The following is a 14736-nucleotide window of genomic DNA, read 5'->3' as shown; positions in this document are numbered from 1 at the left end:
TGGTAAATAAAATGTTATAAGAAAACGTGCATTTCGTTTAAAGTTTGCGCTCGATTTAAAAAATAAATATATTAATTGTGTTGATTTTAAATGTAAAATTATTACAAAAATATTTTTATTAATTATAGTTAGTGTAGTACTTAAGTTGAATGAAATCAATAAATAAAGGTATAATAATGGAAAAAATAATAAAACTTGTATTCATATTCTAAAGTGACAATTATTTTAAAATAAAGAAAAATTTGATAAAGAGACACTTATTTTGAGACAGATGGAGTAATATAAATACAAACTATTCCATCGAAATTGTACATCTACCAAAACTCAAAAACCAACATTAACACTTTTTAAAAATAAAAAATAAACTAACTCATCCAAATTGGCACTTGAGAACATCTCAGATGGCACCATCCTACCTCCTTTTTTTTCGATTTTAAATTTTTTTTGACTTATTAATTAATATATCCTTTAGGATAGCTCCATCTCAGTTGACACCATTCTACTATCTTCTTTTAATTTTTTTTTGTTTAATTTTTTTCTGAAAATTTATTAAATGGATTTATTAAATAGAAATAATATAAAATAACTTAATAATATAGATTGATACATCAGAAAAAATTAAAACAACATAATTATATAAAATGATAAATAAGGGTATTCGCAACATGCCAATTTCAGCTATGGTCAAAGCAACCTACTATAGAACAGCGGCGCTGTTTGCATTAAGAGGACATGAGGCAGGAGCAACAATAGGTTCTGGTGCTCAATTTGCAAAAAAAGTGCATGGATTTAATTAAGGAAGAGGTAAGTAAGTCAACCACTCACGAAGTCACCCATTTTGATCGAATGGGATACACCTTCTCTGTTCGTGAAACTATCGATCATAAGGAAGGAACGGCAAAGGGAGAATACAAGGTCGACCTACAAGCACGGTGGTGTGACTGTGGTAAATTTCAAGCTCTACATATGTCATGTTCACATGTCATAGTTGCATGTTCGAGCTTCAGTCATGACTATTCTTCCTATATAGATCCAGTTTTTCGAAATGAGAGATTATACGTTGTTTACAACAGAAGTTTCAACCCTGTTCACCACCAGAGTTATTGGCCCCCGTATGTGGGATTTGTACTTTGCCTGAATTTGTCTACGCGAAGACCAAAAAAGGGTCATCCAAATACCACTCGCATTAGGACCGACATGGATGAAGTTGAAAAGGTTCCAAGAAAATGTGGATTGTGTCGAGGCGAGGGTCATTATCGCAAAAATTGCCCTAATTTTAATCTTGCACGTCAGTAGTACTTTTCATTGTAATATTTATCATTTTATATAATTATGTTGTATTAATTTTTTCTAATGTATCAATCTATATTATTAAGTTATTTTATAATATTTCTATTTAATAAATTCATTTAATAAATTTTCAACAAAAAAATTATAAAAAAAAAATTTAAAAGAAGCTAGTAGGATGGTGCCAACTGAGATGGAGCTATCCTAAAGGATATATTAATTAATAAGCCAAAAAAAAAATCTAAAAAAAAAAGGAGGTAGGATGACGCCATATGAGATGGAGTCATCCTAAAGGATACATGGTGTCATCTCAGATGGAGCTATGTAAGGGGAATTTGCAAAGTAAGGTATATTGGATATTTATTTTGAAAGTAGCGCACATTGGATAATTTTTTTGGAAACCAGGGCCTGCCAAAAAAAAATTCCAAATTCACATTGAACAAAATGGGGTAGTTGCATCTACTACTTAGTTATTTTGTTTGATGTTTTTGCATAATTTTTGTTTTTTTCTCACTATAAATTAATTTATGACCCCACGAAAAAATAATGAATAATTTTATTTGTAAAGAACCACATACACAGCAACACGAGAGATAAATTGTTGAATGATTATGTTGTTTATTTTCTCAGACAAACATATATTTAACAGTGTGAAAAATGAAAAAATCATACAAAAATTTTATAAATGAATACTCGCAAAGAAATACAATTCATATATGGTTATGTGTCTTCAATTTCTTGTTATCAAATAGTATAATTTTGCTTAGCAAAAACTATAAAATTATTTTATCATGAATGCATTGATATACTATTGATTAAAAAAATATTATAGCGTATGATCCCTTTAAAATATATATATATATATATATATATATATATATATATATATATATCGTATGATATTGCTCCATTGATAAAAAAAATTAGATCTGTCACTGGGGATGCTCTAACAATACTATGAGCAATCATATTCGCTTGTCTCTAAACACACGGCACTAAAAAGTCAAGTCTATTAGATAAGAGACTTCTACATTGAGATACAAGATCACCAAACTCATCAAGAGGAACATTGATGGTGGCAATAGTATTAGGTAAAGATTTGTGATCAGTTTCAAACAAAACAACATGCACTCTATTTGATGGTATATAGCAAGTCTATGGTTTTGGCTTCTAGAACAATGCCAGAGAAGTGAAGATGATATGATTTGCCAAGCCAAAATAGTCATGTAGGGTTTCTAAAACAAATGTTGTACCCCCAATATATAATTATTGCTGAAAGACGTTGCCTCCCTATTACATTTAATCATGCTTAACTGTAGTTTGATCCAAGTCTGAATAAGATTTGTAATATGTACATGTGATTATGCTCTTTGCATACAACTTCGTTCCTTGAGCGTGCTGTAACGCCCTAACTCTATTAAAGCAATAAAACATGCGAATATAGCAAATATTCAAGAATTAGGCGCTACGTCTAAACCAAAATAACAACAGTCATGCATATATAAATAATATTTCATCAGTCACAGCGGATAATATCATACATCTCCAAAATCAAAACAATACATATGCCATGGTCATACATCGACATCAACATAAAATCCTCCAAAGTCTCAACAATGAGTACACCTCAACATAGATAAAATCCAACAAAAGAAAGGGACGCCGACTCGACCTAATCAGAGCCCTAAACTAAACTCCAAAATGATAGCGGAGGCTAACTCCAGCTATCCAAGCACTCACCGCAAGCGGACTACTCCTGCACAGCGTCTACCCATCCATACAGACAGGTAGGCGGTCAAAATCACCGGAGGTTAGTATTACATCAATCATAATTAAGGAATAATAATTAGATACAAAGAAGTCAACTAATCTCAATAATTGCATAATTAACCTCCACATATTCATTCAACCAATCCAAATATTACAAGCAACATACATTTGCCACCGACATACAACATTCAAGTATCACATCAAGATTTCATTTTGATATGCAACGCGCCTATACTCGACACATACATGCATGTGGTACCATACAACAATAGATGCCAACCGCACATCTAAGTAAGAGTACACCTCCTCTTACTATGTAAAAGTACACCTCCTTTTACATTTCACAACTAACCCATATGTTATGATGCATGGACATACAACAACGACCCGATAATGCACAACTTTAACATACAACTACCAATGACAATGTAAAAGTACACCTCCAATTACATTGACCAATTCAACAACATTAGCATTATCAAGTATTCATGTCCACACACATTCACAATTCACCATTCACATATGAGGCATCGTCACATAAGTCATCATCAACTACACTATATCTCACAACAATTCCACATACTTTTCATGAACAAGCAAAGTAGATAAATACATCTTTTATGACAATTATCATATTCAACCTTCACAAACAGTCATACATTCTCAATTGATCATATCAAATCATTCACAAGAGATTCACAAGGTAATTGGTCCAAAGGAACCGATTTTAACAACATTCGTCTAGCTTATCTCATTTTCAAAATAATCGAAATTATTGAACCAAACCAAGTAAACAAGATGCAATGCCTCAACTAAGTATACCTCTAGGCTACACATAGGTGCAGTAGAGGATACCTTGGCACTTCACCGTCTAAACATAACGAAATCATGAAAATCACAAAGTTCGTCTCAACTATCATTTTTCAAAGAATTTCCCATTTTCTAAGTAAAACAAGTTAGACCCAACACGTCACAGTTTGAAAATCATAATTGAACTCCTAGAACCAAAGTTTGAAAGTAGGAAACAATCCATAAGGTTTGGGTTGACTTACAATTGGTTATGCGGCGTTTTCGTAAAATTTCTCTAAGACATCCTTAGAGCGTTTTCCTCATAACTTAAAATCCAAGAATCATTTTCAAGCCAAACCAAAACCATTGGAAAGATAACAAGATTATCTACAACTTCCATGTTTACATCAAAGACTAAATCAAAACAGAAACGAGGGAAAAAGGCGCAAGAATGCGAAACAGGGGGTTCTGCCCTGTGCAACTCGCAACTGCGAGTAACTTCACTCGCCATTGCGAGTTGGCTCCAGGGAGCCCCTGTTGCTCGCATTCAACTCGCCATTGCGAGTGCGTTGCGAGTTATGACAGTAGTTTTGGGAAAAAGAGCCATTTCCACCCCAAAACCCCAATTTTGACTCCCCAATGCCCAAATCTGATCCCATAGTTTGTTTAAACATTTCTAAACATGAAAAGACACTTAAAATCATATAAAACTTACCCCAAAACATCCTCTTAATAAAAATCATCATTTGACCCATTTACATGAAAACCTCAATTAAACAACACAAGTCATCACAAGCTCAATATTATGAGTACCCAAGGTTCAATTCATCAACAACAACACCTCACAACATCAACAACAACAATCAATCATGAATTTACCATCAATTCAACAACTACAACATAATTCATCATCTATTTCACTCATGAACATGTTATATGTATATAAACTCATTTTGTCATGCAAATTCAACAACAACAACACAATTATCATTCAATTCATGCATAGAATCATAACCTCAAAAATAAGCACGAATTTCTACATCTAAGAATCAAATTAACCACTTAACCAAAGAATTAGGGAAGAATAATAACTATTAATTATGCTTGAATTCTAACCCCCTTACCTTAATTATCCTTAACACCAACTAAGACTTCACTTTAGCTCCAAAGCTTGGTTCTCTAGCTCCCTCTAGCCTCCTTGAGATCTCCTCTTCAAACCCTTATCTTCTCTCTATCTCTATCTCTTTCTTCCTCTTCTCTCAAATGACAATTGTTGGCAAAAACCCTATTTCACTACTAACACTAGTGTTTAAATAGGCTTTACTTAATTGGGCTTAACTCACCACACCTTAATGGGCCTAATCCATTTCTATTCTAACCAAAATGTTACTACTCATTTAACGGTAAAATATAACACTAACGGTCACTTACCGGTAAATAAAATAATTACTACACTCTCTCTAGTACTTAGTAAAATACCTACTCTCACTAAGCATTAAAAAATAATTCTCAACAAAATTACAAAATTACCCTTACGCGTAAAATGACAAAAATACCCCTGAGTCCAAAATGACTAAAATACCCCTCTAACGCCGAATTCTACAATTCCCAACCAAAAATACACACAGAGGCAATTAATCACATAAGAGCACATATAACACACATTAATAAATAATAAAATAAATCTATCGAAAAATCGGGTTGTTACACGTACCATTTGCTCGAGTGATTGTAAAGGTGGGAGAGGTGGCTGTGGCATCCTACATGCACCTTGATTATAAACATACAAGTTCCAAAAATATCATAAAAATTTGAGCTTCTTGAGCTCACGAGCTTAAATGATGCTAAAAAACAACAATAGTAAAAGGACTTGACAACATATTAAACTCGGTAAGTTTATCAACACTTTTGTTGTTTTCATTGGGGATGTAATTAACTTGAACCTGTCAACTCAAAATAGAATATCTTATATGCATTGAACTAAAGTGGGGATGTTCTCATTACGTGTAACCTTCCTCTTATCATTTCAACAAGAAATTTATAATTATTATCCCCCTTAATGGCGAATGACTCCATGTATCCACGCTATGTCCAAATCCAAGTATACTTTCCGCATTTCTACGTAAAAGGCATCACATCTCCCAAGTTTATCAGAGTGTATTTTCACCTATATTTCGCATGAGTTTCATAAGAACCATCCATTCCCCGCAGTATTCGATCTCTACGTGCTTCGTCCCATTTAAGCTTAGCACATCCCTCATAGGGGCATCATCCAACAAACAATGTGTCGTGTGGTTGAACTATGGTATGATATTAATTGCAATTGCCAATGCCTTTTACTGTATTGATAATTATATAGTTAGGATCAACTTTCCATCGAAATATTACTTCAAGTCCACGATCAAGATTGGGGTCCAATCATTATGTTGAGCTCCTTAAAATTGGTTGCTGATGTTATTTAATATCCCGTCCCTTGTAAGAAAAAAAATAGTAACAAGTGATCAAGGGACTGACCAGAGAAATGTGATGGACACATGAAATATCCTAACACATGCATGGCAATTTTAATCGCATACTAACAACCATTACACACGAGAGAGATTTCTCCCTCCCCTTATTCATGTGATATTTGGTTAGGAGGCGTCCATGGGATGCATCCAAACGAAAGTTTAAATTCTATTTAGGCGTGTCCATAAACATGTTTCCCATAATCACCCCTATATGGGACGAATGTCATCTCGTTTCGTGTTATAAGCACTATGGACTATAAAATGGTGAGTATTGGTTACTCTTTAACCAATAGATTTAGGGTTGCCAATGTTCACTTGGACCTAGACGAGCAAGGATTTGATGAACTATGTTGGTCGATAAATATTCAATAATGAAGCTTTAATCTTGTTTGCGTGAGGGAGAGAAAACATCCATCACATTTAGAGTAGTGTCAATAAAAGGCTTAGTGGAAAAATGTAATGAGAGAAAATCCACAGGTATCCATTTAGTAGAACAGAAGAAACCATAAAGGTAACAAAGGAAACGTGACAAAATATACACGCAACAAATCATTACAATTTCAAAATTGTTTTCAATGACTATAAAAGCTCTAAATTACAGCTTCAACTATAATCGAGTTTCAGGAAGTAAAGTTGACTTTGCATCAAATTCTTATTCATCTTGTAAAAGATGAAAATTGTGTTCGAGGGGTTGAGTTGTGTGTTCATTATGTTCATACATGTATGTAGTATGCCTTTTTCCTATGGTAATAAAAGGATGAATATATATATATATATATATATATATATATATATATATATATATATATATATATATATATAGAGAGAGAGAGAGAGAGAGAGAGGGCGCGGGGGGAGGGGGGGATAATTAATTTTTTTGCATGTGCACGTTTTTATATAAACAAATATATAAAGGTGACAAAAAAAATTAAATTTTAGCTTTCAATGTTATGATGAAAATAGATATTGTGAGTTTTGCTATATAACTCGACCCGGGTTAGTTCGAGCATGTCTAGGTAAATTTCAAAAGTTGGTGATTTAAAAAAAAAATTATAACTGTTATAATGTATGTTACTACCTCCGTTTATTTTTAGTTATTATTTTATGGTTTTTTTTTTTGTGGTGGCTGGGTTTGAACTCCGGACCTTGCATATATTATGCATTGTTCTTACCAACTGAGCTAAGCTCACGAGGACTATTTTAAGGTTATTTCTTCGTACAAAACAATTAAATTTTGTTTTTTTTCCTCCATAAAATCCTTAATGCTTATTATCTCATTTTATTTATTTATTTAAATGAAAAAAATATTTAAGAGTATATTGACAAAACAATATTGGTAAAAAATTGGAGATCGGGGAATTATTATTGATAACAGCTATGTCCTTCAAGGTTACAAAATCAAGCTCTTTCCGTTGAGTTGACACTTCATAAACATTGATAAAAATGATAGTTAAGATTGCATTTAACTTTGAAAGCGACTAATAAATACGAAAGAAAAAATCTACCACAAGGACAATTTAAAATGAAAATGAGAATATTTTATTTACATTTTTTTTTAAAAAATAATTATAAACCACAAGAAAACTCAAAAGTGATTATTAAAATTTTAATCTCTTGTATTATTTTCATTTGTTAGCACCTATTGCTCTCTCTCTCTCTCTCTCTCTCTCTCTCTCTCTCTCTCTCTCTCTCTCTCTCTCTCTCTCTCTCTCTCTCTCTCTCTCTCTTCCTTCAACATCTCTTAATCTTATTTTCTTTCTCGGTTTGTCCGATACTTCTAAGTGTCCCCTCAATCTTTCTCGACCAAGTTATTGTCTTTTCAATCTTGATCGATTAGGCGTTACCTCCATCTTGACCTATGTTTGCTTTCGAGAATAACATTTGACATCGTCAGAGAAATCTGTACCTGTTGATTTAAAGGTCTGCTCATTTACGGTTTGAAGAGGCTGGTTCAATGAATCGCAACAGGTACGAAATATTAACCCTAATCTTCCATTATTATACAAAAATGTCATCAATCGTTTTGTTCTGTATTGATTACTTGAGATTTAGTATTGTGTTGATAGTTTAATTGTTTTCTCTTGATTCTTGATTACAATATTTCCATGGTTTATGATATTCATCCTTTAAAGAAAACTATTAGATTGAAAGTTATTATATTCATGAAGTTGGTAATTGTTTATATATTTAAGATTTCATTATTAATTCAAAACACATTGAGTTGAATGCTTGAATTTATCATACGAGTACGAGTTAAAATACCAAATATCTCTCAAGTGCCTACGCAATCTAACACCTAGTTGGCGTGAGTAACACAGTCCATGACTCTTGCATATGAAAAAGTTTAACTTGAAGGGACTAATCAATCTTATGTGTCAAACAAAAATTAGTCCTCTTGCATATGAAAAAAGTCCTCTGATAAAAATTAGTCATTGATAAATAATAGTGAATTTGATCATATGGTTTGTATAACAAAAATACCAACACTTAGTGTCTAAACTCTCTTTATTTTTCCTGGCGTTTTCTCCTTGCTTTTGTGCTGCCAACTATCGCCACAAGCCGAGTTGAATATGACAGAACACCCATTCTCTTATTGAATCAAACTTGTGTGGGTCTTATACTTTGGAAATGAATATCACATAAACTGGTGAGATCTACACGAATTTCATTCAATAAGAAACTGAATGTTTGAAAGAGAGTGTTTTTAACATTTATCTTCTAAGTATGGTCTCCTGCTTTGTCATGCATGCGATGACCAAGTTTCTCTTCAAGAAGGTATATTTTAATAACTTTTTTTATAATTTTTTGTAGAGGGTGTATCTTTAGAGAGTTTCTCTTCCCACCTTTTACATCTGATTCGAATGATACAATCCAAAATATTATAGAGTGTTGGAAGATGCTATCAACATTTTTTACACCGTTCAAATCATAAAATTCAAAATATTATAGGATGTGAAAGAAACAAGAATCTCATATAGTACGAAAAGTAAATATGTATATTTTAATAACTTATTATTTTATTTTTTTGTAAAAAAAAGCTTATTATCGTATAATCAGCCCTACACAACTATAATCAGCCCTATATTTAATCTCCAACTTGTATTTTTTGGACCAATTTCTATAATTATCGCATATAGTATAGAGATATACTCGAGTACAAAATGAAACGAATGATGATACTAGTGATTAGATAAGATTAGGGAAAGAAAGGCAATGGGATGCGGCAACAGCTAAACACGCGCTACGTCGTCGTATTAAAGTACAAAATAGAGAGTGCAAAGTGTGGAGACAAAAAATAAACAAAGAGTAATGCTACTGACAATCGTTTGAACAAACGCTTTCCATCACACGCTCAACTAGTGGGCCACGTTGCTTAAATTTATTTATCACTCACCTGTTAACCGGTTCAAAAGGGACAACAAAATTAGTAGTAACAGGACGCGCTGTTAATGCAGAGGTAGATTGCAGCGAGTGAAACAAGCGAGTTGAGTTTGAGTTCAATTCAGTTCCGATCTCATCCATAATTCAATTTTGAAATTTTTCCCCAAAATTTCAAAACCCTAGCTTTCTCACTCGCGTTTTTTTCCCCCACTCGCGGATCCACTTCATATTTTTCGTACTCGCTGCTTGTCATTTTTCACCGCTCTTTAAGGTTTCTTCTTTTACCTTCTTCCCTTGTGTTTTGTTCTTCACACTTTACTACAAATAAATATTATTATTACGCTTATTTATGGTTTGTGGAAAATGCTTGGAATGCTAAAACATGATGCGGGTCTTGTAATTCTATTGAACTTGAAGATAATTGTAGCATAAAGGTGTTAAATTTGCTGAGAGAAAAAAAAAAAACACTACTTGTAGTCTAAGAAAGAAAAAACGTTTCTGAAGCTCATGTGTTTTAAATACGCGAGCTTCAGTAAAACGTGAATTATGAATGTAGAGGTGGAAACATTGTTCTTCTCTGTTCAGTGTTCCTGATTGGGCTGCCCATGTTTGGAAACAGTTAGAATTTTGAACTATCTTTCTTAATTATGAAAATCATTCATTTTAGCATAACATACTGTCCTTAAGTATATGTTAACATTATTTATTTGCAAGCTATGCACTCTTATTTTTTGTCTGGTATCACTGTAATTTTTATATTTTAATGACTAGAGTTTGATGGTTTCGCTAATTGGAAACTTTGTTTTGGTGCATTTTACAGTAAGTGGCCGCAACCCGGCTACAATTGGATTCCTGCTAGTTCATCAAAATGGAATGGTGGTAGTGCAGTGAGTGGAAGTATGGGTGACTCTGTCAATGAAGAGCATCACACGGGTGGTGCACTAGTTGCTTCCCCTAAGAGGGGCATAGCTTTCTTTGAAGGGGACACGGATTTTGAGCCACCTAACGGCATTGAATTTGAAACTCATGAAGCAGCATATTCATTTTATCAAGAGTATGCCAAATCTATGGGATTCACCACTTCCATTAAAAACAGCAGACGATCAAAGAAGACCAAAGAATTTATTGATGCCAAATTCGCGTGCTCTAGGTATGGAGTAACACCTGAGTCTGATGGTAGGAGCAGTCGAAGATCGAGTGTAAAGAAGACAGATTGCAAAGCTTGCATGCACGTGAAGAAAAACCCAGATGGGAAATGGAACATTTTTGAATTTATAAAGGATCATAATCATGAACTTTTACCAGCTTTGGCATATCATTTTCGGATTCATGGAAACGTGAAGTTAGCTGACAAGAATAATATTGATATCTTGCATGCTGTTAGTGAACGTACCCGAAAGATGTATGTTGAAATGTCTAGACAATCTGGTGGCTGTCAAAACATTGGGTCAATCATGGGTGATACGAGTTATCAGTTTGACAGAGGGCAGTATCTGGCTTTGGATGAGGGAGATGGGCAAGTTATGCTGGAGTATTTCAAGCATATTCAAAAGGAGGATCCCAACTTCTTCTATTCTATAGATTTAAACGAGGAACAACGTTTAAGAAATATATTTTGGGTTGATTCAAAAAGCATCGATGATTACCTCAGCTTTAATGATGCAGTTTCATTTGATACTTCCTACATAAAAAGCAACGATAAGTTGCCTTTTGCTCCTTTTGTTGGAGTGAACCATCACTCCCAACCTATATTGCTTGGATGTGCATTGGTTGCTGATGAGACTAAGCCCACTTTTGTTTGGTTACTGAGGACATGGCTTAGAGCGATGGGAGGGCAAGCTCCCAAAGTTATAGTCACTGATCAAGACAAAGTCTTGAAGGAAGCAATTGAAGAAGTCTTCCCAAGTGTACGTCATTGCTTTTCTCTTTGTCACATATTGGAAAAGATACCTGAAAATCTGTCTTTTGTGATAAAACAGTACAAGAACTTCTTGCCAAAGTTTAAGAATTGCATTTTTAAGTCCTGGACAGATGAACAGTTTGACATGAGATGGTGGGAAATAGTGACTATATTTGAACTCCATGATGATGTTTGGTTTCACTCATTGTACGAAGACCGGAAAAAGTGGGTACCGACGTACATGGGAGATGTCTTTTTAGCTGGAATGTCCACACCTCAACGTTCCGACAGTGTGAACTCTTTCTTTGACAAATACATTCATAAGAAAATCACCCTTAAAGAGTTTGTGAAACAGTATAGGTTAATTCTTCTGAATAGGTATGATGAGGAAGAAATCGCAGATTTTGATACATTGCACAAACAACCTGCACTTAAATCTCCTTCACCTTGGGAAAAACAAATGTCAACAATTTATACACATGCAATATTTAAGAAATTCCAAGTTGAAGTGTTGGGTGTAGCTGGATGTCAATCTAGGACAGAGGTTGGAGATGGAACTGTTGTGAGATATATAGTTCAAGATTACGAGAAGGATGAAGAGTTTTTGGTAACTTGGAACGAGTTGAGCTCAGAGGTCTCTTGCTTCTGTCGATTGTTCGAATATAAAGGTTTCCTTTGCAGACATGCATTGAGTGTTCTCCAACGTTGTGGTTGTTCAAGTGTTCCATCTCATTATATCATGAAGAGATGGACCAAAGATGCCAAAATTAGGGAACCTGTAGTAGATAGGACACAAAGGATACAAACTAGGCCTCAACGTTATAATGATGTGTGCAAACGAAGTATTGCGTTGAGTGAAGAAGGATCATCATCCGAAGAGAGTTATAATGTTGCTTTGCGCGCGCTTGTTGATGCTTTGAAGAACTGTGTACTTGTAAATAACTCTAACGACAATGGTGCAGAAACTGGCAACAATGGTTACAGTCTTCGCGAAGCAGAAGAATATCAGAGTACCCTTGCTTCAAAACCAAGTAAGAAGAGGAACACAACTAGGAAAAGAAAGGTCAGTTCTGGTAATGTGGTTTTTGTGCTTACGTGTTAAGTTGTTTTGGCTTTCTAGCATTTAAAAGATCAGGAAATTGATACGAGAATCACTTTATAGGTGCAACAAGAGCAGAGTCCTGTACTTGTCGACGCTCAAGATACCCTGCAGCAAATGGTTTGTGTTTCCTCTTTTTTCATTCATGATCTGTTTTAGATTATACAAATAAGCATGGTACATCCATCCTCTTGAGAATTGCATTTCTATTTTCATGAATTCCTACTGCTTGCATTGCATCAAGGCTGAAAAGAGATCCATAGCATGCGCTTCATGTAACATGTGCTTTCGTTCTTTTAGGATAATCTTAACTCGGATGCAATTGCCCTTAATGGATATTATGGTACTCAGCAGAATGTGCAAGGACTGGTAAATTTACATGTTAACCATCAAATGATTACAATGTTCTGTATTCTAAGAACTAAAATTAATGCTTAATAGATTGTAATTTTGGTTTCTGTAGCATGTACAGTTGAACTTAATGGAGCCACCTCATGATGGTTACTATGTTAATCAACACAGCATGCAAGGCCTGGTAAGTTGTCCTAATCATGAATATAATCTTCTGATACGATTATCTTATATAATTAATTATTAATTATAAAGGAATAAGATTATTTATTAATTGTATTTCAAAAAAAAAAAAATTATTTATTAAATTGATATTCATATCGTTGTAGGGTCCATTGAATTCTATGGCTCCGAGCCATGATGGGTATTTTGGAACACAACAAAGCATTCATGGGATGGTAGAGTACTTTCCTATGAAATTATTGGGAAATTATATTAATTAACATTAATTATGATACAAGTTTGCTAACTATGGGTTGGTTCATGTAGGGAGGGCAATTGGAGTATCGTCCGACAACCACTTTTGGATATAGCCTTCAGGTTTGTTCATGACATGTACCGTATACTTAGTTACTTATTAGCATTTGAACTTGGAGATTTGAATAGAATAATTTGTGCTTGGTTTTCACCGTCTGTTTGCACATAACCTTAATTGTAGGATGAGCCTGATCCACACTTTCACAGCAACAGTTCAAGAAATACTTAGAATTTGTCTCTTCTTTGATATGGTAGCTTCCTCAGAAGCTGTGAGGTGATTGAAAAGAGAATTGAAAGAACTTGGAAATTCATTATCTTCACAACAGTTCATTTTCATACTCAGAACTTCTGAAGAAGTTTCTGCAACTATCTATTATGTACCATTGAAGTTTACCTCATGTAACCTTCCTGTATTTTTACATAGAAATTGCCCATTGAAATCTAGGTAAATTACAAGATCTACAAAAATTCAAAATGAACTTGACGGGTGAGAATTGGCCATTGATGAAAACATCCATCCACCTTAGATGGAGTGAACTTTTTATATTGAACCTGACCACATTTTTGGTGAGAAATCCAATTTCATTTCTTCTGAATATCGTTTTATAGTCACCGCGATATAGTAGATGGAATCTCACCGTGGTATTCATTATGTTCCATCTATTATGTCTGGTATCACGGTCGTTTTACACTTTTCCTATACCTTGTCACTTTGTCAGTCATGGTTGTTGATTTTTATAGTAGCATTAAGTTTCATATTAATTTGGTTTTTGGTTTGGAAGGATTTCATATGGTGTAGGCGAAATATATATGACTAGAATTGCAAATGACGAGAGGCTCCCATCTTTTTCATGAAATTAAAAGAAGCAAACCATGACGCTGGTGCAAGTGGTTGATGCAATCTAAATGCTTGTTTGGTAATACGGTGGATTTGCCAAAATTGATTTTGCAAAAGTTTTATAGTGATTGTGATACCAAGGCTTTTGTAAGTCTGGAGGGGAGGAGAGGACTTTGAGTAAAGGGAGAAGGGAAATGGAAGAAATGATAGTGTCCCTCAATTTGAATAAGGGGATTTGTTGCTATCAAAATGAGATTTTATTCTTCTGTATGGAAGTTTATCGGTGATTTTTAAAGAACGCAAAATGGGTTATATTATTTGAGAGAGAAATTTA

The 14736-nt window shown here is 34.0% G+C and overlaps 1 protein-coding gene across 3 annotated transcripts; it reads left to right on the top strand.

The window, feature by feature from the left end:
• The first annotated feature begins 9785 nt into the window (after positions 1–9785).
• Positions 9786–14160, top strand: FAR1 (FRS (FAR1 Related Sequences) transcription factor family). 3 transcript variants are annotated; one of them, XM_085740357.1, is made up of 8 exons: positions 9786–10008; positions 10562–12700; positions 12800–12856; positions 13037–13105; positions 13200–13271; positions 13417–13485; positions 13577–13627; positions 13746–14160. In XM_085740357.1, the coding sequence occupies exons 2-8, from the start codon at positions 10637–10639 to the stop codon at positions 13791–13793; spliced, it is 2430 nt and encodes an 809-aa protein (XP_085596483.1). In that variant the 5' UTR covers positions 9786–10008; positions 10562–10636; the 3' UTR covers positions 13794–14160. The 3 variants fall into 3 exon arrangements, with proteins under 3 accessions (XP_085596483.1, XP_085596482.1, XP_085596484.1); XM_085740356.1 differs by having other exon boundaries at positions 10558–12700; XM_085740358.1 differs by having other exon boundaries at positions 9786–10355; positions 10558–12700.
• The last annotated feature ends 576 nt before the right edge of the window (positions 14161–14736 follow it).

This window comes from Medicago sativa, chromosome 1 (genome assembly GCF_051527215.1).
Source record: "Medicago sativa cultivar Bolivia chromosome 1, Bolivia_mono, whole genome shotgun sequence".
Classification (NCBI taxonomy): domain Eukaryota; kingdom Viridiplantae; phylum Streptophyta; class Magnoliopsida; order Fabales; family Fabaceae; genus Medicago; species Medicago sativa.
This window is presented reverse-complemented; position numbering and strand designations above follow the sequence as displayed.